Source organism: Mytilus edulis, chromosome 3 (assembly GCF_963676685.1).
Source record: "Mytilus edulis chromosome 3, xbMytEdul2.2, whole genome shotgun sequence".
Taxonomy (NCBI): Eukaryota; Metazoa; Mollusca; class Bivalvia; order Mytilida; family Mytilidae; genus Mytilus; species Mytilus edulis.
Window position 1 is genome coordinate 8,790,848 of NC_092346.1, and position 23,444 is coordinate 8,814,291.

Consider the following 23,444-nt stretch of genomic DNA (forward strand, 5'->3'; position numbering starts at 1 on the left):
ATCAAAACAGAAATTTTATAAAATGAATTACGACAAATTATTCTATTCAAAGTTAAGAGGACCAATTTTAAAAATAAATATTACAACTTATCGCTTATGTATAGTAATTCTAATCAGTTACAATATAAGTAATACAAAAGCAAATTACCAACCCAGCTGAAACAATGATTGTAATATGCGTTCGAGTATATCTTTAAAACAGATAATCATTTGTTATCATTTAATAGTATAAAATATTCGAATTGAACTGACGAGGCAGCCTTACATGCCCTTGTCTCGGAATATTTTTTTACTAAGGTATATAGGATTCTTTTTTCTCTGAGATAAATACCTGTGTTAAGCAGTAATGAATTATAAAAATACTTGATAGGAGACGGCAGAGACATATTGCCGGGGATATCCGTAATCATACACTCTAAAAAATGTAAATTTGCGACTGAAAAACTGAAGATTTTCCTTTTCTTTTTAGGTAGACGTGAGCAAATTATAATGTAACAAAAGAGTTGCTAAACATTGTTAAAAATTAAAAATACCACTACGCACTGAAAGTACTATTTTATTGGTCGTATTTTACTGTTGATCTATTTTTACATTTTTTATACAGAGGCTTTTATTTTAGCTTACTATACGGTTTGAGTTTTGCTAGTACAGTGCCCTCTTGTAAAATTTATATATCATTTTTCGGCGTTTTTTCCTCTTCTTCCAAGTAAGGAACCGAATTCATATTGAATTTGTATGGTCCCGAGAAAACTTAGCGCAGTACCGGGCAAGGTAGCAAGTCTTCTCAAAGTTATTTACATTTAAAACGTTCGCCAATTTACAATTAAAATTATATACACGCTATATCTGCTGTTTACTTCCTTCCAGAGCCTGCTTTCAGAGCAGCTCTGAACCCTCTATCGAGTCAGCCGATGTTGTTTAGCTGGTAGTTGGTTTCAATCCCTGATAGTCTTTGGGAAGAAATTGAATGACTGTCCATATAGGTGTCAGTTTTTGTTCTTTCGTGGTAAAAGCGGCCTATACCTATGGTCTGGCTTTTGTTGGGTATTCGATATTGTTGTCTATCAATATCGATTAGCCCATACTGAATTTTAAATAGCATACATAGTCCTACGTTCTTCCAGGCTTTCCCACTGTAAAATTGTTTAACCATGTGTGTTACACAGCCAGGTGTTCGGTCCGAGTAGTTATTATGAACAAATCTTGCTGCTCTTTTTTGAATTTGTTCTAATGATTAGATCTTGTAAATTTTGGCTCGATGGACATTCCAAACAGTGCAGGCATATTCCACTGACTTTTGCTGGTTTTGTGCTGTCTTTCAGAATTCTTCGGATAAATCCAAATGTTTTATTTCCTTTGCCTACAATATTATCAATATTTCTATCCCAAGACAGATTGTTGCTGATAGTTGCACCTAAGAATTTGCTTGCATCAACATTGTATAGTGTATGTCCGTGGAGTTTATATGATGTATCTCTCACTTCTTTGTTCTTCCGCGTTATTCTATGCATTTTTGGCGTTAAAACTCATTTGCCATTTATTCTCCCATTGATGTTAAGCTTTTTTGCAAAAGGTTGCTGTCTGCCTGGTTGTTTACTGTTCTAAAGAGTAGGCTATCGTCTGCAAATAGTTTTGTTTCAGATGACGTTGATGTTTCTGGCATGTCATTTATGTAGGTCAGAACCAAGAACTGTGCCCTGGGGGACGCATGATAGTACCGGGACTGGGGAAGAGACAGCTCCTTTTAATATTACGCTCTGCATTCTGTTTTCAAGGAATGATTGTATCCATTTTGTAGCTGTATGGTTTTACCCATAAAATTCTAGTTTGTGTAAATGGTGGTGGTGCGGTACTTTGTCGAATGCCTTTGCAAAGTGAAGAAGGATGATGTCGACTTGGGATCTTTTTTCCAGTTTTTTGCAATGTCTTTATAAGTTGCCGTTCGCATGATCGTTTTTTTTTGCGAAATCCGTGCTGTGCGTTGATAGGTATGGTGTGTTTGTCAAAATGGTCCATAATACTACAGGGACTATGTGTTCCAAGACCTTACATGTGACAGAGGATAATGATACAGGTCTATAGTTGGAAGCTAAATGTCTTTCATCTTTCTTGAATAGAGGTACCACGTTAGCTTCTCTCCAGTCTTGTGGGACTTCTCCGGTGTTAAGGGATGTTTGGTACAGATCTGTTAGAAAAGGAGCGAGTTGGTCTGCCGCTGTTTTCAGGATGAATTATGGAACTGAGTCTGGACCAACTTTACAAGGTATCTAAATTTAGGTGAATACCACGTATGCATGTAGCGACAAGTAATCTTCAGTAGTCTGATGTTTTGTTGTACAATCGAAGAATAATTTGTTTATATCCTCGTAGTTAGGTCTGTACTGGAAATTTGGTCTCGTTGGCAATTTACTATCACTACATGTAGATAGGATTGTGTGTAATTTGGATGATGCAAAAGTTGCCGTGTTGTAAATAAATATAATACCGAGTATATTTTTTGTTTGGTATGGCTTAAAAGATGGTTCTAGGGGTTTTCTGCGTTACAGATATCGGTATCATGAAGATGAAGTCGATATGAGCGTCAAACTAAATACCCTTTGAAGTACTAACTACCCCAGCGTTCACAGATTGTATCTTCACTTCCATGGGGCTTTTGTATTCAAGGAAGTTTAAAATAAACTCCGGAAGGTTTAGGTTATAGCTATACCTTAAATTGTAGAGTTCTCACTGGCTCAGACGTACTTATATATATATGTTCCAGACCATACGAGTATTTGGACCGTACGCGTACGGTCCGGACCGTATACGTATACTCGTACGGTCGGACCGTATGAGTATACGCGTACGGTCCAGCTGACCATACATGTTTTGGGATCATATGGGTTAAATGTTAACAAACATTTATCAAAATCTTTATTTTTAGTTATACAAATTGTTATTATTACAATTAGATGGATAAAGTGAATAAGCGAACAATTAAAATTAAATATTTGTTTAATTTTATATCCGTGAATCCTATTGTGTTACTCTGGCCCAAGATGACACTTGCTTCCACAAGGAACGTCATATATTTTTAACATTAACATGTTTTGTTCATGCATGTTCCTTTGCATATGCATTTTTTGTAAAGTTCCTAAATATTCTAAAAAAAATTGTCCTCCCACATTATGTTTACTTCCGATAACTTCAATTTCAATGAGCATATTGGGCTGTAATTAATGAATTACTGACATGCTAAGTACAGGAGATTAACAGATTAAATAAGCCTGATTTTTTACAAATAATTAAAATATTAAGTTTTTATTTCAATAACTATTCAACTTTTTATATTAATTTGAGATACAAGTTATGTTGATCTGTTATATACATTTGTATCTAATAAACTTGACCAAATTCTTAATATTAGTCAGACCGTACGCGTACGGTCCGACCGTATGCGTATATTGAAAAAGTACGCATACGGTCCAGACCGTACGCGTACGGTCCAAATACTCATACGGTCTGGAACATATATTTTATTTATTTGTTTGTCCGCATGCACATTTTTAGCTGATCCTTCCGGAATATCACGTTCCAAATAAAATATTTATTGTGGTTTGTGTCAAGGTCCGATGGTTTCAGTAAATGGAAAGATGTTTTTAATTTAAAAATAAAGTGTATCCTCGTTTTCTGGTAAACACCATTTCCCCCAAAAACTCTCCAATTTAAACGAACCAGTCAAAAGGAACGATTTTTATTATAAAAGTGTTCATAATTTATATTAAAATCGAAGATAATTTCAGGAACAATTTTTTATACTCATAACGGATGGCTAGCCAGAATTGATTTTATCGTTTTGTTTGCATCTAAAAGACACTGGACGGCGATTACAACAAACTAATATGGTAATTTTGACATATTTATTTGTCAATACCATAATAAACTTTGCACTTGTATTGTGATTTGGAAATTTATTCCAACGATTTGACATCACCGCAAAGAAATCGTTTTCGATGTATGGCTTCGCGTATCGTTCTCTCTAAACCTCCATTAATACCATTGGAAGCTGATTTCATGAACGGATGAATTAAATGAAACTATACAGCTGAGATTGAACAGTTAGAAGAATGACTTTATTGTGTCTGTTACGTTTGCGATAGCAAGTTAACTAAGATATGCATAAAAGATGCCCCAGAACAAAACATTTTTCATTCAAGTTAGAGTGTATTCAAGCGGACGTATTATCTCTCTACTGTTATAACAAGTGAGTATATTATATTAGGCTTATTATATTGATATGAAATGAAAACATTTTTTTTAAAAGATCATGATCATCCTATGAAAACTTTTTTTTTTCGATAACATCCGTTCGAAAAAAATTCGTCGCCCATGTAGTAAATATATAAAGTTGTTTGTTAATAGATTATCGTTCAAAATTTATTCTGGCTTATGATTGATTATTGTTTGTTTGCTTTACGTCCAGTGTCAAATATTTCACACTTGGTCAGGGGAAATTCACATTTGATACAATAGGTAGGGAATGGAAAAATGGCTTACCAGGATGAATAATTTGGAATGCCACTGGAAACTAGCTATATTGAAAAAGGATAGAAATTTTAGCCTTGTGACAGACCCCTACGGATCCCATGAAGAGTAAATTGTTACTGGCAAGAGTTCTTAATTTGAAGATCAAGATGGCATCGCAATATATCTCTCTAATGAATTGGGGTTAACTTCTCCATCATTCTGACCGTACGTGGCTGTGTATCTATATACCACGCACAGCCAAACTTACGGAGAGTTTGGCATTAATGGTATGAACAAATTTCAAAATTGTTGAAAACTGTATGTTGCCTTTCTTATGTCAAGGATTCTTAGCTATAATGCTTCAAATGTGGTGTCTCACGTTCATATCTTCTTTTATTCATATTAAACATAAAAAGAAGCAAAACCAACTCCACACACAAACAACTGGAATCAAAGCGAACTCACAACACTGACAAGAAAAGATGAAGAATTGATATAAGAAGATAAGAAAAAAAAACCATATGCATTTGGAAGATGTATAAGTTAAAAAGCGACTATTAAATAGAAAATTTAGAAATTTTGATATGACGATTGACCTGGAAAATATCACCAGGCACTTCACTAAGGGAACTACCTTTTATCTTCAACGGAGGGGCTATGGGTTTTTTTCCAAGAAAAAGATTCTGATCCCCAATTGAACGAAAAAATATTGTGGTCAAGCAGATGACAAAGAACAAAGTATCCTAATACAGATTTCCCCCACACCTCAAAGTTTTTAATTTTCTGACTCAGACAATAAACCATACCCGTCCCCTTGAAGTAAAATGGTTGCTCCCTAAACTAATTCTTTTGTACACTTTATTTTAAGATATCATATGATTCTGAGAGAATTAACAGAAGACCGACATTTTGCTATTTAAAACGCGAAAATCGAGACAAACCTCAACTTGAAATATGCCGACCTTGTTACAACTGCAGTCTAAAAAAAATAAAGTTTGCAACTAATACACTGATGAAAACATACTTGAACTTATCTGCTTAACCTAATTGAACTTAAGTAACATAGATGATTAAGAAGCTTGAGAATGTTTCATTATATCAATTAACTTTTGAGTGGATGACACGGGATCGAGTGCTCATTTTCTAAATTCAACTTGTTTCATTTTTCTCCCCATATCCCTTTTTTTAAACCCCTATATATAGTTAAAATTCTCAGCCCCACTCCTCCCATATCCAACATCACAAAAGTGTTTCCCCTCCAAAGATTATTGATGATGATGAATTATATCAATTAACACACAAGTGTATATGTCTTCTTTATCTAAGAGTGCATGTATTGTAAGATCAATTGATCACTAGTCTGACAGTTTAAGTGTTTTTATGATTTTCTTCTTTCTGATCTACTATGTTCATATATCATAGTAATTGAATTGATTTTAATTAATGCATCTACATGTTTTTCATGGGTGCATGGATTGTTTGTTTGGTGTTGTTGTTGTTTTCTTTTTCTGTTCTCATTTGATTTTTTTCTATGTGTTTTTGTTTATTCGTTGGTATGTTTGTGTTGTGTTTTTTCTGGGGGGGGGGGGGGGGGGGGGGGGGAGATATTTGATATATGTATCTTTCAGGACCTTTCATATTAAGTCTTTTATTATTTTTTTCTTCTCTAAAACGCGATCGTGAAAATAATTACATTATGAAGTCTTTAACATCCCGCTTTTCAGTAGGTACTTGATATAGTTTCTGTTGCATTAACGTATACCTGACATTTTCCTTTATTCATTAAAATGATGACGTCAAAGTCACGTTTAGTAAAATTGATGTAAAGCGATATTTTATCATTAGAAACATGATTCCGTTTGATTGAATAAAACAGAATGTGGTATTTCATGCCTACGCTTTAGTGGTTAGAATTATTTACAAATCAAAGAGTATTAGAATGTTCTACAAAGCTCCCGTTTGGACGTATATAGACTTAATGATCATTACTGTTGTGACTTAAGTGCGTAATGTTCTCCAAAGCTTCCGTTGGAAGTATAGACTGTTGTGACTGTTTTTGCTTAACAATATTTGACGTTTTATGATTTTAGTATTGATGTCAAGACAGTTTTTATCATTATTGTGCTAGGCAATGGGTTCTGGTTTGTCCACCTTTTTGCCCACCCGCCAAAATTTGAATCAGATTTTTCGGTTCACTGAACACGGGCATATCATAGTACTAGCGACCTTGATTAAAATATCAACCCAAGGGTCCAAACTTACAGTGGCAATTCTGCTCTGCGATTACCTGTCTGATTAGTGTCTATACAAACTCATTTTTTCTGCATTTGAGAGTGAAAAAACGTATCATTAATACGACCATGATTATATGAAAATTATCATTTTGGAGAGAAAATTGTATTTGCATTCGTTTTTTCTATTAGGGACGACACAATTATCCTATTAATAATATTCGATCTGCTGTATAGATGCGTTTATAAAGTTAATAGCCTTTTTATCTGCCGATTTGACTTCAGATTATGAAATCATACTAATTGGATGGAGAGCATACGTCAGTCATTCATTTAGAGTTTTGTTTATTTTCAAAATGTATCTTGATTATCCGCGAAATATTTGTCACTGCACATGAAGCAAAGAGGTGTCGATTTTTCACGAATTTGATGATTGTTGTAGAGTATTAAGAAATTATAAAACAAAATTCATTTTATTAGTTAATCATAAATCGGTTATTGTATTTGAAAGATAGTCAGTGAACAAGGATATATCTTTTTACTTCTCATAGAAGTAGCATCAACTCAACTAACAACAACATCAATTGGTACTAAAACAATCAGAAATGATGGAACTCTTCAAGAGGGACATTCAAACTCATAAGTCAAAAATAAACTGACTACGCCATGGCTAAAATAAAAAATAACAACAGACTAACAATAATACACAAAACACAACCTAGAAAACTATAGACTGAGCAACAAGAACCACATCAAAAACTATTTTCTCTGTGTCAAAATATTACAATTTTTTATTGTATAGGCAGCGCACGGTAGGTTGTCTCTTGAGTATGCATCTCCACCTAAACAATAGTGTGTTCATTGTATACAGAATTGCTAAAATATTTTGAAAACATTTCATTGCCCCTTCCCCGTCCCGCTTAGAAGAATTAAATACAAGTTTGATAGTCCTCCTTAACATTCCCAAAATTTTACAAAACCCCCTTGATTGCCTTCCACTCGCTCTTCGGTTACAGATCACGGGTGTCATTCGAATTATCGAGAGAAATGATCGTGAAAGAATACCCAACGGTGGTCAAGAATTGTGAATCGGGATTGTGAATGTATCTAATTGAAATTTTACTTTTAAATCTGTGAAAAATCTTTTGTTTTTTTTCTAAATACGGAATAAATTCGGGGAAAAAAATATGTCTGTAATAATGATTCAACTTTCTCAATGACATGCACTGTGCAATTGGATAAATAAAATATGCAGTACTTTAGGAGAAAACACAAAAGGCGCAACACAAGGCTATGGGATTTATTAAAATATGAAAACAAAATATGAACACATTTTGAGCCTATAATGACTACATTTCAATATATAGTTATATACTTGAAACTGAATCTTTAGTGTGACCGATTAAACAATGAAATAAAAGTTGTTTCCCTTGAAACCGTTTATTGTGTTTTTAAAAACACTGATTTTTGTTGATTTTTCATAAAAATTGACAGTGAAAGATTGGGTAACGTATTATCTCGATCGTGAAAGACAATGCGTGACCAGACAAACGCAGGACGTGTGTGGGTCTGTGTGTGTGTGGTTTTTTTTTTTATACCGGTGATATATAGCCATTCTCCCCCCATGCATGGGAAATAAGTATACACATTACGATAAGAAAAGCAACGACAACCTACATTTTTTTAGACTAAAAAATACTCTCCGAATATTATATCTGTAATTATAGCAAGTTTTCGTTAAACTAATCAACTTTCTAGTCTGTATCTCGAAAAAGGCTATCATTGTCGTCTATGAGGAAATTAAATTATTTATTACAATCTATAGTTGTTCACATTCGACAAATGTTATGACATAAGTGTTAAAGTACAAATTAAAGTACACTCTTCATGTATGAACAAAAGTTTTGACGGTCTCCACCAGTATACAAGGATTTACTTACTATAAAAATCCTTGACCGAGACAAAATGCGTAATTATCATTTTTTGAAAGAATTAATATATGGCGAAGATGTATGAGATTATAAGACAAATAGTTCTCAATACAACAAAGGATATATCTTGTATTCCACAAAAGATTGTCGATGTTCTTTATGATATAGTTAGTATTGATATTGATTTATTGCTGATGTTTAACGCCACGTTTCTCTATCTTTGACATTTTTCTTCTAGTTTAGTGTTTTTACCACATGTATCTGCTAGCATCATTCCGTACAATTCGAAAATGCTCAAATTAGAAAAACAATTGCCAAAAGGTTTGCACTAGCTCAAGTGTGTGTAATACTTAAAGAGCATATGGTCCGAGAACACAGTTATTTCGTAAAATATTTCTTTTAGAAAATAAATGAAAATTAAATAATTGACACCTGCGCTTTCTCAATTATAATTTACAGTGTGTTTTACTATGTTTGAGACAAATTATATCAAAACTATAGAAAACTTCATCGACTCTAACCCAAAATATGGACAATTTTATGTTAAGGGGGTCTTGAAAACTTTTCACAGCTTCCGAAATGCTAATTTTAAACCTTTTTCAGCTGGACAAAATCTCTTTTTTATTTTAAAATTCAGGACCCAATTTTTGTTTACAGTGTAATTGCTATTTGAGGCATAAAACATGAAGAAATAAATTTGGAAGGAGTATAAAAATAAATGGCAACCAACACACAGTCCACACTAGGGACTATGTCATTGTTCCCGGACCATATTGATGTATAAATGTTCTATTCACCTTTATCATCCCCATTATACATGTTACGAACAAAATAACATTTCCAGTTTTAATTGTATATGCAACAAATACAAAGGTGTCATGATTTCCGACAGTTACAACATGAAAAATTAAATGAAAATGGCGACGGGTCTAAAAAAAACCACCCGACCCTTAGCGCAACTTGTGGTTTTACCAAGATTTCCATACTAGTAGTCAGTGTTCATGAAATATCTGTTAAAGTGTGTGTGATGTTAAATTATTGGGTTTAGAAGTGCGAGCAGAGATTGGATATGGATACATATGCATAAACCGGTTCTTGTTAATGCATCGATTTATTAATTCAACATTAATGATTGGAAACAAATTGCTGACTGGTCCTGAAATTAGGATAAAAAATATATGAAGGTCTAAATGGAGTTTATAGAATAGAGAAATACAGAAAATGGATAAAAAAAAATAAAAAACCGAGAAAAAAAGCCAAAATAATAAGGATAGCGAATAACGTGCAGAATAGAGAATAATGAGCAAAATTTACAAAGTCTTAAAAGATTATAGAAAAATTATTTAACAAATTAAATAATACATATAACAAGAAAACCACAACCCTCTTAAGTTACATTCATTGGGACATTTTTTACTAGAAATTATAAGTATCTTTGAATGTTATTTATGAACAGGTATAAAATGTGTTAAGCATTGTGATAGTTTCTAGTGCGTGTCTAGTTTTTTTTGTCAAGGAGGAACCCACTGATAAAACAACAATCAATTATGGAAACGTAAAAAGTATATGCATATTTTTATTTCATATTTTATAACACTATGCGGTGTATTTGTAACTGTATCATCCAACAAATATAATAGTCATTAGGAGATTAAAAAAGCATAAAATACTGTGGATTCATTATTATTTGTTGGATACCAATTTTCGTGGATTTCGTGGGAACAGTTGAACCACGAAATTAAATGTTCAATGAATGTCAAATTTTCTCATGGCTTGTATGCAGACTTCGGCAAAACCACGAAATCAAATATACGCGAACATGTAAGTTTTCCTCAATCCACGAAAATTGGAACCCACGAAAATAAATGAATCCACAGTATATTAAAAAAAAAGAAGATGTGGTGTGATTGCCAATGAGACAAATCTCCACAAGAGACCAAAATAACACACGTAAAACAATTCAGACGAGAAAAATAACGACCTAATGTATGTAAAAATTGAAAAAAAAAAATATGCAACGGCAACCCCTGAATTACAGGCTGACATGGGACAGACACATACATACATTTGGCGGAGTTAAACATGTTAGCGGGACACCCCCCCCCTCCCCTTTTTAACCTGGGACAGTGGTATAACAGTACAATATGAGAACGAACTATAAAAAGGCTTAACTCGTTTAACTCATCAGATGGACAAAAATACAAGTGGACGTGGCGGGGTACTTGTACATCCCAACAAGAAATGATACTAGGGTTTAGGGCCTAAACATAAACCTATACATGTTACTTGTAATGCATTTGTAAACACGTTCTTATCCTATATATGTTAATGATACGGTTTTTTTTTTAATTATTTTGTTTTGTATCTGGGAGTTGTAATTTTTAGGCCCAAATTACTTATTCATTTGGGTCATGTTTAATTTTTTATTTGTGTATATATAAAGGGCGAATCGTGTAATTTACGAATAACTGTGTTCTCGGACCATATGCTCTTTAAGTATTACACACACTTGAGCCAGTGCAAACCTTTTGGCAATTGTTTTTCTAATTTGAGCATTTTCGAATTGTACGGAATGATGCTAGCAGATACATGTGGTAAAAACACTGAACTAGACTGAAGAAAAATGTCAAAGATAGACAAACGTGGCGTTAAACATCAGCAATAAATCAATATCAAAACTAACTATATCGCAAAGAACATCGACAATCTTTTGTGGAATACAAGATATATCCTTTGTTGTATTAAGAACTATTTCATGATCATATTTGTCTCATTATCTCATACATCTTCGCCACATGTTTTAAATTCTTTTAAAAAAATGATAATAACACATTTTGTCTCGTGTTAAAGGTCAAAGATTTTTATAGCAAGTAAATCCTTGTATAGGTGGAGACCGTCAAAAGTTTTGTTCATACATGAAGAGTGTACTTTTATTTGTACTTTTACACTTATGTCGGAACATTTGAACAATGTGAACTACTATATATAAATTGCCAGTAATAAAAAATTAATTTCCTCATAGACTACAATGATAGCCTTTTTCGAAATACAGACTAGACAGTTAATTATTTTAACGAAAACTTGATATAATTACAGATATAATATTCGGAGAGTATATTGTTTTGTCTAAAACAATATAGGTTCTCGTTGCTTTTCTTAACGTAATGTCTCCTTGGCGCTATTTTGCCAGCTAGGGCAAAATAGCGATTGGTATAGAGTTTTGCTATTTTGCCGGTCTTATTTCAGATTTTTTAATTCAGACTATATGAAATTTGCTATTTTGCCGGTCTTATTTCAGTTTTTTAATTCAGACTATATGAAATAAAATTATATATTTTTAAGGAAATTATTTATGAGGTTGTTTGATGTTACTTTTTGTTTCAAAACTAAAAGGACAAATTAAAACTCAGTTTTTTTTTAAATAGATAACAAATAGTTTTGGACGAATTTCTAAATAATAAGAAAATTCAACAGTTAAAGTCAAATAGTTAGAGAATTTCTCTTCGGATACGATCACAGTCCAAGATAATGTTCGCTATGCATATGTAACGTTGTTTTTATATAACAGTTCATTTAAGGCAGCATTTGGTGGAAGTTCATTTATGCGTAGAGGATAAGCAGGATCTGCTCATATTGCAGTAAGTAGTTTATATCTCAAAACCGAGTTACGATGACAATATAAGATGAAGTGTTGTTCATCTTCTATAGACCAAGAATTGCACATTTTACATCATCGTTGTTCGATTGGAATGTTTCTATAGCGTCCTCGTTCGACTTTTAATGACTCTAATGGGAAAGTACCACAGCGAATTCTAGCGATTGCAGATATTTGTGTCCTTGTTAAATGCTTTTGTACGTACGGCAATATATTATTAAATATTATTTTAAAGTGTTTTTTTTAACCTGTCATACCTCCTATCAATTTTAATATTTTACTTCTTAAAATGTTTTAAAAACATGTTTTTAAGAGACTATATATAGAATAACAATTTTGTATAAATGTTTTCAGAAGACATAGTTATATAGAGATTTCTTATTGAAGTTTAATATGGTTCTATATTTTTATTATTCTTAATTCATATACTTCTATTTCTTAATTAAGACCGGCTTACTAGCAAAACTCTATATAATTAATTAAAATAGCCACGGACTTAAAAATAACCCACACAGACCCACACACGTCCTGCGTCTGTCTGGTCACGCATTTTCTTTCACGATCAAGATAATACGTTGCCCAATCTTTCACTATCACTTTTTATGGAAATCAACAAAATTCAGTGTTTTTAAAAACAAATTAAACGGTTTCATGAGAAACAAACTTTTATTTCATTGTTTAATCGGTTACACCAAAAATTCAGTTTCAAATATATAACTATATATTGAAATGTAACTATACTATTAGGCTCTTGAAGACGTTACGCACGATATTCGGTCTATGTTTCATTTGACCATTTCTTGAGGCATAAGTAGGACAAAAACAAATCAATTCTACGTTTAATTGAATAATTACTTTTCTTGATTCATCATATGAATCGAAATAAAATAAAACCTGATTTTAATAAATTTAAAGTTATGTATTATTACAAAATTAAGCAATGATTCGTGTTTATTATGCCATTTTTGCCGTGTAAGACGTAACAACAATAACCAATCATCCAAATATAAACGAAGAAAAAATAAAAACTACTGAATGGAATTCGATGAAATTTGTACAGGTAGGATATAATATGATCATATTCATGGTGTGAAACGGTTACGATAAATATCATTGAAAATTCGAGTACACAAAATTGACAGCAAGCTCTTCGATATAACAATATTTTCACATAAATTATAGAAAAGGTTCAGCACCTCTACATGCAAATGTAATCTATACTATTAAACGAGAAGACCTCATTTTGGGTGTCGCTTCTCCTCCTTCCACAATAAATTAATCATCATGCCTCTGTGTCCTATAGGTAACATGTATAGTCGCATTTGTCATCCATTCTTATGATCATTCAGTTTGGGTTATTTTGGGATAAAAACGAAAAAGAATGCGTCCGGATATTTTCCCGTCATTAGACAAAACTTTAAGTCAGATTAAACTTCCGGTTTGTGTTTTTCTGTACTTTGAATATACAAAGACTATGAATACAGTATATGAATTTGCTTTCTGCTGTCATTTTGAGTTCTAGCATGTATCATCCTTGCTTAACGTGTTTCAGTTTGGGTTATTTTGGGAGGAAAACGAAAATGAATAATATTTGCTATTATTTTTACTATCAATTAGTTTACAGTGGCGGATCCAGAACTTTTCATATAAAGGGAGGGGGCACTGACTGACCTAAAAGGGAGGGGGGTTCCTCTCATGCTTCAGTGATTCCCCATATAATCAACATTTTTTTTAAACGAAATGGGGGGCAGTGCCCAGTCCCTAAGTACCATTGACTTTTGATACCTCTCCTGAAATTCTCTGCATAGTAATTAAAGTATATATGCATGTTCATAGAGTACAGAAAAACAGAAGGTATAAAAATCGGTATTTGGAAAATAGGGGGAGGGCAAAAAAATTAGCCCAGTCCCTAAGTACCTTTGCCTTTTGATATCTCTCCTGAAATTCTCCAGTCAGTATATTTTTTTTTACAGTTTACATACGCTCTATTTCCCCGCGATTTCGCGGGTGTGTTCTAGTTTTATTGAATTTAACGAACACATTTTTATTTCAAACACAGCTTCTCTAATTTTATTTTTTGTCAGTATTTTCCGTGTCTCCCTTAAATGTTACCAAAACGTTATGAAAAATGTGTTCTTATGTTATACTAAATCCCATAGACTTGTGTTGCGCCTTTTGAGTTTTCTCCTAAAGTACTGCATATTTTATTTATGTAATTGCACAGTGTCATTGAGAAAGTTGAATCATTTTGACAGAAATAATAATAATAATAATAATATTAATAATAATAATAATAAATTTAGGATTTTTATGCCTACAATATTCTTAATTTGAAAATGAAATTTGATAAGTATATTTATAGACATAAACAATCCCATATAGCAAAGTGAATTATCATAGTTTTCAAACATACAATTATTAGAAAGATCCAGGCAGGTATTGAGTACGTAGTTGAAGCATACATTTTATACCTAAACAAACGCGAACTTGATAGAGCACATGGCAACTGGTGTAATTAGTAAATTACATTGAAACTATGGATTCATACCAATACATTCATGTACTTATAAATGATTGTTTTTTCAATTTTTGGACTATTATTTGTCTATCAATAAAGAGCATTATAGTCCTCCTCTGTAGTGTATGACCGCAGGACATGCATCGATAGATGAGAAAATGGGGGACTAAAGACTAGAAGGGGTCTTAATTTGGATTGTCATTTAAAAGCTTGACATATATGTATTTATTGTTATCTTCATAAAGTCCGTGTAAAACATGAGTGATAAATGCTGTAGAACTAGTAAATAAGCTTTTATAATTTTCTTGTTTTTTGCTGTACTTTAGTACACAGTTAGACACAAACACCAAATGTACTGAGAAATACGATTATTTCAGGAATATAAAGTTTCAGTTACTTATGATTGGACAATATTACATAAATACGTGTATTCTAAGCATCCAATGAAACTTATTTTTCTTTAAGATAATGTAATGTTGTTGATTTTAACAAATTTTCGACAGGTAAAATCCCTACGATTTGACTTACGACTGCCTGTTAACAATCGTAAGTTTACGATCAAACTTGTGATAAATTTCGACTTACGGTTGTTTATGAAACGGTCAAAAACTGAAAAAAATGAAGCATTTTTGTATTGAATACTTTTGGTGTACTATTTTTCCTCGGCTACTTCCGTGACCATGGATCCACTAGAGAAACAAATTCAATTTGTAATCTATTCACCATTATACTACATCACGTAACTGTATTTTATACATTATATACATATATGATATATATAAGTACGTCTGAGTCAGTGACAACTCTACAACAGATGTATCCATCGGATCGCCATCAATGATGGTGATACATGGCTGTGTACATAATGTATATACAACTCGTCTAAACATCAACCCAACAATGTTAGATCTGTAAATTTGCTTTCGCAAATTTTTGGTTCTTCCCTCGCCGGGATTCGAACCCATGCTATTTTTGTAAACCATTACTTCTTATCATAGAGTGTTATTTTTATAATACATGTATATATGTGCTGTCTTGCATACCAGGTGGTCGTGTGGTCTAGCGGGACGACTGCAGTGCAGGCGATTTGGTGTCACGATATCTCAGTAGCATGGGTTCGAATCCCGGCGAGGGAAGCACCAAAAATTTGCGAAAGCAAATTTACAGATCTAACATTGTTGGGTTGATGTTTAGACGAGTTGCATATATGATATATAGATATATAAAAAGATATGATATGAGTGCCAATGGTACAACTCTCCATTCAAGAAATAAATTAGTAAAAAATTAACCATTACAGGTCAATGCACAGCCTTCAAAACAGAGCCTTGGCTCACACCGAACAACAAGCTATAAAGGACCCCAACAATCACTAGTGTAAAAACATTCAAACAGAAAAACTAACGTTATTATCGATTTTAAAAAAACCAAGAGAAACGAGAAGAACTTATGGACCACATCAACAAATAAAAACCAATGAACAAGTCAACAGATTCCTGAATTAAAATAGGTGCAAACAAATGCAGCGGATTATGTGTTATGAATGGTTTTGAACCTAGAATGTTATATGCTTATAAAAATTGGCATACTAGTATCTGTCTTTGTAAGTTAACAATCCAATATTCGGAGTGTGCATAAACACTGAAATAATTTGATTTTGATCTGATATGATTTGTACTGAATCCTCCGATTGTAGAGATAATTGCTTGTTTAATAAAATATGGGTCACATGTTAGGTCATATAACCGATACAAATGTTTAATTAAATCCATATTTTGTGTTAATTAACTATAATTAATGTTTACACACTTTTTAATGAAAGTATCGACAAATACCGAGCGCAAGTTATTATCAGTAGCCATGCATCTGGGGTTTACGAATTGTATTCCTCTTCGTTGGATCATGACTTAATTTTGGTATAACATAATCAGGCTAATGAATGGTGCTTTCAAAAGGTTTTAGTTTATGTGATGTTAAGTAAAAACAGTTGGGATGGGTAGAATATGACATATCTTTCATTGATGTAAAGTGTTACTAACAGTTTTTAGTTATCGTTAATTTTCGTTCTTCCTTCCTGTGAAACCCATTATGTACGTAGACATGGTAAAGGTTTATCAACATCCCAAGCATTTATAAACATTGCTTAATTTCTAGACGGTAAGTTTTATTTCTTATTTTATATATGAATTTAAGGGGGTGGATTATAATTTTATATGAAATATGTCTTAGACTAATACATATTTTAATTTTAATATCTATCAACAAATACCTTTAAATTGAAAAATACGATACAAAATTTGTATATTGTAGCTTATATGGGTTAAAATTACGACGGAAAATAGTTTTCCTCTGTACGGAAACGCCATTATTATTATTATTATTATTATTATTCTATTAGGCCACACCAATTTAATTTCTTGTTCTACGGATTTTTGGACTCCAAAATTTGGGGCGAGCGAGCGATTTGAAAATTTTAATAAAAAAATATTTAATTTGCAAATTTTTGAGGCGAAGCTTGAAAAGTAAAGGCGAGCGATTATATTTTTTTTTTGTAAACATAAAATAGTAGGTTTTGACAATAATAAAACTTGATTTATAACTTGTACTTTGACATTTCTTTAATTTCTGAAGTATTTTTTCCCTGTTCACCAAGAAATAATTAAATCTGGTCTATGTATGTGTGACTGACAATGAGACAGTTCTCCATCCAAGTCATAATCAGTTTGGGGGCAACCCCTTAATCATGTTAATGTAATAAATATCCCTTTTACATGTTTTATGAGGGATCAACATAAGTTATATATTTGTTTGTACAAAAGGGCTCATATTTTCTCAAAGAACTATATATCTATCTAGTATTAAATGGTCAAAAAATGTCCAAGAATTTTGTAATATTCCTGGACTTTAACCATGTTAAATTAACACATTTACTTTAACAGTTTAATATTATTCAAAATAAGTGGACCCCTCTTTTAGAAAAAAGTTGTTTAAAATATGATGTAACTCTCCTCTTTTGGGTACAAAATTCTAAGTTTTCTAAGGTTTTGTATAGAAGAACTATACAAATCCTTGGTATTTCTATTTTCTTTTCTACATCAGTAAAATGACCCCTTGTCTGAGGGAGGGTACGTTGTTCTCAACCTGACAAAGCAAACACAGGTCAAAGTACGGCCTTTTACACAGGGCTTTGGTACAGACCAAACAGCAAGCTATAAAGGATCTCAAAATTATTAGCGTACACAATTCGAACTGTTGGCGGATCCAGAACTTTTTCTAAGGGGGGGCCCGCTGACAGACCTAAAAGGGGGGGGGGGGGGGTGTCCGCTCCAGTCATGCTTCAATGATTCCCTATATAATCAACCAATTTTTTCCCACGAAAGGGGGGGGGGGCGGGCCCCGCAGGGCCCCCTGGATCCGCCTATGGAACAGGAAAACCAACGATCTAATTTATAGTCCAAACGCAATGAACAACATCAACAAACGATAACTGCTGAACGACAGGCCCCTGGATCAATCAGGACAGGTGCATAAACATGCAGCGGCTATAGATAGTTTTGTTTTGCCAGCATATAATATAATTGCAGTTGAAGGCAAATCCTTCAGAAGTTCTTTGTACTTTATTCTAACAACGAACATTTTTTTATAGGGAATATATATAAAGTAAGGGGGAAAGAAACCAATGTTGATATCTTTTTATAATATTTACCAAAAAACCGGTGCGGGAAATAGACATGATTACATTTTCGGATGCGGGAAGCGGGAATATAAAAAAAAATAAAAAAATCTGTTTTGAAAAAAATAGGTGCGGGCGGGTCCGTCGAACAAGGAATCAAATTGGTGTGGCCTTAATGAATTAAAAAGGTGGATATGAGAACGATATTAACCGTACGTAGCGGTTTATTTTTTCTGTCTAAAAGTTTGTATATTTATCTTTACTTATAAAATAGAGATTTGAATCTTATGTTTGTCCATTATTCTCTATTCCATGAACCCCACCCACACTCTCTCCTAAGGGGGTCTCATTGGGGGGTGCCGATCCCGGATCCCGCTTACTGTTTTGTCACATTCCCGTTTCCCGCTCATACTATGTACGTAAGCAATTCTCATTTTTTTTTGTCATTTCCCGGATCCCGCTAGACCTCATTTCCCGTTTTCACGACACAATAATTTGACTTTCACGTTTCACGCTTACTACAATCGGCAATCCCGCGTCACGCTTAAACCCCAATGAGACCCACTCCTAAGGATCTCAGCTGAACATAAATGCGAGAAGCTGAAGTCATACAATCAAAGTTTATATTTGTTGGATTAATGCGAATGGAAGTAATAAGATATTGTGTTTTCTTCATCTTATGTCTTATCTTGTTTTCACTACGTTTTAAAATTTGAAGAATCATATTTTTCAAATTCATGGAATATTTTGTTTTCATTTCGAAGACTATTTTTGATTTTCTGATACTAGACTTGTACATGACGTCTTTGAATTAATCATTATGTGCAATCGTTCGATATTGCAACTTATTTTTGCTTATCTATATTAGATAACTTTGATAATATTATGTAATTTGTATTTTGTTTGTCACAAGCTGTTTTCAATATGCTGAAGGCCAATACAGATTATTATTCAATATTTGATTTTTATTTATAATTCATTGAATATACAAGAAAAAAATCTGTACACAATGACATATCTGTTTAAATAATATATGTGTATTCAGAATGTAAACAAATTGTATCAGATGTCTACAGAACCAGGGGCGGATCCAGGATTTGGAGTTAGGGGGGGCGCAAACTTTTATTTTCGCCGAGCGGAGCGAGGCGAAAAAATTTTGGAGGTTTTTTTAGGTAAAACTATTGAAAAAAAGTAAAATCACAAAAATACTGAACTCAGAGGAAAATCAATTCGGAAAGTCCATAATCACATGGCAAAATCAAATAACAAAACGCATCAAAACGAATGGACAAGAACTGTCATATTCCTGACTTGGTACAGGCATTTTCAAATGTAGAAAATGGTGGATTGAACCTAAAAAGGGGTGAAAAAAGGGGTGAAATGTAGATATCTCGAACTATAATTGTGTGGTAAAATTAGCGAGAAATTAAAGTTTCAATCTGAAACCGCCTTAATCCACACCTGACAACATTCTACAGATAGACGGGCGGACAGACGGACGCAAAGTGAGACGAGACAGATCACAATTGCTCACCTGACCAACATATTTTTCAAACGAAAATTTCTACTTTTACCAGCGATTTTTAATTGTCCTTTCATACTATCTGTTTTTTACTTTTTTTGATTTTCGGAGGTCGTGTCAGACTTCATTGTGTTCGCCACAAACAACTATTATCGATTATCAAACAAATTGATTATAAAAACCGCAAATACAATGTAACATTTGTTTTTACTTTAACTGCTAAAAACCTATTATATTTGTCATCAAAAGCAGCTTCGCGTTTGACACCTTCCTTTGAAGTTATTTATAGAACTTTAATAAAGTGTAGGTCAGTTGATTAGTAATCACGTTGATTCTGTTAAACTGACTGTTTTATATACTTTGAATGTTAAAAAAGATTGAATGGTCTCTTCTGATACTTAAATATGTTGAAGTCAACCCATGCTTTGCAAATTTTAGGGGGGGGGGGGGGCGCACGCCCGCCACGCCCCCGCCTAAATCCGCTCCTGAGAACGGGGTGAAATATAGATTACAATGCATTTATGATTCAATCTTAAAATTTAGCTTCTTTACGATTTACAAATCAGAAAATTGAAAAGAATTTGAAAACTTTAAGCTTGATAGTTACTAACACATGGACTGTCAAACCCGCTATGCATGCCGGGGATGTTTAAAGCTTACTTTATGGATTAGGTTTCGCTTATTGATGAAAACTCAAGACTGTTCAGTGGCCTATATAGTTGTTCATATCTTCATCACTTAAGATTCTGGTGGACAATTGACGACACTACACAATTCTATCAATATCTACAGAGCACACAGTGTAAAAAATTAAATACACAGAACTACTGGGTCTGAATTTCTTTTTCCATAAAAAAAAGCAAGAAGAGTATCGTGTTGTTCATTTTCAAGACAGTTCATTAAAATAAATCTATTTTGTTTTTCAGCCATCGCAAAATATACGCGGAGACATGAATGCTACTGCCTTAAACAACACCCAAAGTTTTAGAAGATCTGTGCCATTTACATTGGAGACATTATCAGAGAGAAGAGTCTATATAAACATTCCGTCTATAATATATACATTTATATTACTGTTTATTGGCATACCAGGCAATGCCACCGTTTTCTACATCTATTTTACAAGATGGAAGAAAAGTTCTACACGAGTTTTTATTATTGCCCTGGCAATACTGGATCTTACCAACTGTACGTTAACATTTCCTTTTGAGTTGGCACATATGTTCAACCCATTTAACTTTGATTTTCCTGTATTGTGTAAGTTATTTCGGTTCACCACTTACACGTGTAATAGTGGCGGGGCTTTATTGCTGATTGCTATTGCCGTAGACCGCCATATGAGGATTTGTAAACCGTATAAAAAGCCAATGAACCCAAAGATAGCTAAACTGATATCAATCGTAATTATTGTGACGTCAGTCGCCACGTGCTGGCCTTCTCTGATAATATACGGCATAGAAGTTCGGCGCATTACACCAACGATCGAACTGAAATTCTGCTTAATTGAAACTAGATATCGTGACACGCAATACCCATTGGCATATCTTCTTGTTCAGTGCGCATGTACTATAGTTATATTTATAGTTTTAGTCGTCATATATTCAATTATTGGCGCCCAAGTATGCCGTCGTTGGAAGTTTAGGACAACATCATTGAAGTCCGTTGGCGATGGTGACGATGGTGTAATTGCTGATATTTCCTCTATTAATTGCAATGATAAAGATGACAGCGTTTGGAAAGATGACGAGGAAAAGGATAATAATTCCTCCCTTGTAAATGAAAATGAGCCGAAAATGAAACCGGATGTTGCTAGACTCCCATATTTATCCCAATCTTCAACCATGTTAAAGAAGAAAAAAGTATTTGACTCTCGGGCGATACGTATCGGGAAAACAACAATCATGTTATTTGTGGTTACCATTGCATACATTCTTTGTTTCTCGCCATTCTTGGGGTTAGCAAGTCATCGATCGATTTATCCAGAACGATGGGAGAAACTATCACAGGCCGGAGAAACACTTTATCAATTTTTCTTGCGATCCTACTTAGCCAACTGTGCTATCAATCCAATCATATACTCTTACTTCAACCGGATATTCCGACAGGAGTGTGTCAAGTTTTACCGGAAACTCTTCTGTACAAAACAAAACGTTTATCGACCTTAATAATATGATAGATTATGTATAAAATATTCTGAGGTTGAAAGTTTATATACGCAATAGTACGGAAATTGCAACTTCTGACGTTGATGTAATTTGTTTGTGTTTGTAAGTCTGTTAACGACATTGAACCTTAGTAAAAATAACACAAAAACGGGCAGATGTGTTTAGTTTATAAACATATTTGTTTACAATGGTGGTAAACAGAATTGCAAATAATAATCAAGGAGCTAGTTATGAAACAGGAGGAAAACAATTACAACCTAATGTTGACGAGTTTGTTGATCTATTTTATTGAATGTATAAATTGTATGAATATTCAAAGCAAGTTTGAAAAAGACAAACCCTTAATCTTGGATACCGATGAAATATCTGCCACAGAGTCTCAGTATTTTTTCAGTATTTATTACTGTACGAGGAAGCTATAGACAAGCATTGATGTGACTGTTAAAAGGAATACATCCAGTTATCGAGAAAAAAATGAAAATTACCATGATTAAACATGTTAAACATAAAAAACATAGTTAAAGTACTTTGTATGAAAGCTCAGGTTTAGATATTTGAATATTATAAAACCTACATTATGTCATCTGCTGCAGACACCAATGATACATAGACGTTCATTTGTAAACATTCTGTAAGATTTTGAGCAAACAATAATGTTGTCTTGAAATGGTACTTTGATAGAATTACACATTAATCTTTATATTGTCTTTTCCAAAATAAAGTATTTTAATAATGGATGAAAACTGGACAACTAAGTTTTATATATGGAGTATGATTTTCTGCATAGAAACACTTTTGTGAGGGTTGCATCAGTTTTAATTTGCTAAAATTAAAAGAAGCTTCTTTAAATTACACGTGAATATTAGACACAGAAAAGAATGGAAAAGGTTTTCGTCCCGACATCATATATCCCGATAGCCTCTCCATAGAGGGGATGGTGAAAATAAAACTTTTTCAATACAGGTCATGAACATCCTATAATACATACCGATGCACATATAAAATTCTCATCACTTTGCCTGACTTGGTGAACATGTGAATCAGATTTGTTACAATCTTAATACAAAAAATGAAATCTGTCTAGAAATCTCTTATATACTTATCTACAGTATACACCCGGGATTGACATAAAAGATAAACTGTTTATGTTATAATTCGAAAGGTGTTATATTAATATTGATGTTGATACATGCATTCCAAAGTCAAAGCATTAATAAATATGAAATATGTTTTGCAAAGTAAA

General features: G+C 33.1%; 1 protein-coding gene across 2 annotated transcripts; it reads left to right on the forward strand.

Moving 5' to 3' along the window:
* Positions 1-4,136: 4,136 nt before the first annotated feature.
* LOC139515726 (growth hormone secretagogue receptor type 1-like) lies at positions 4,137-22,944 on the forward strand. Of its 2 annotated transcripts, none has more exons than XM_071305393.1 (2): positions 4,137-4,243; positions 20,963-22,944. In XM_071305393.1, exon 2 carries the CDS (start codon positions 20,987-20,989, stop codon positions 22,199-22,201), a length of 1,215 nt encoding a protein of 404 aa, XP_071161494.1. In that variant the 5' UTR covers positions 4,137-4,243; positions 20,963-20,986; the 3' UTR covers positions 22,202-22,944. The 2 variants fall into 2 exon arrangements, with proteins under 2 accessions (XP_071161494.1, XP_071161493.1); XM_071305392.1 differs by lacking the exon at positions 4,137-4,243 and adding an exon at positions 16,865-16,998.
* Positions 22,945-23,444: the final 500 nt, after the last annotated feature.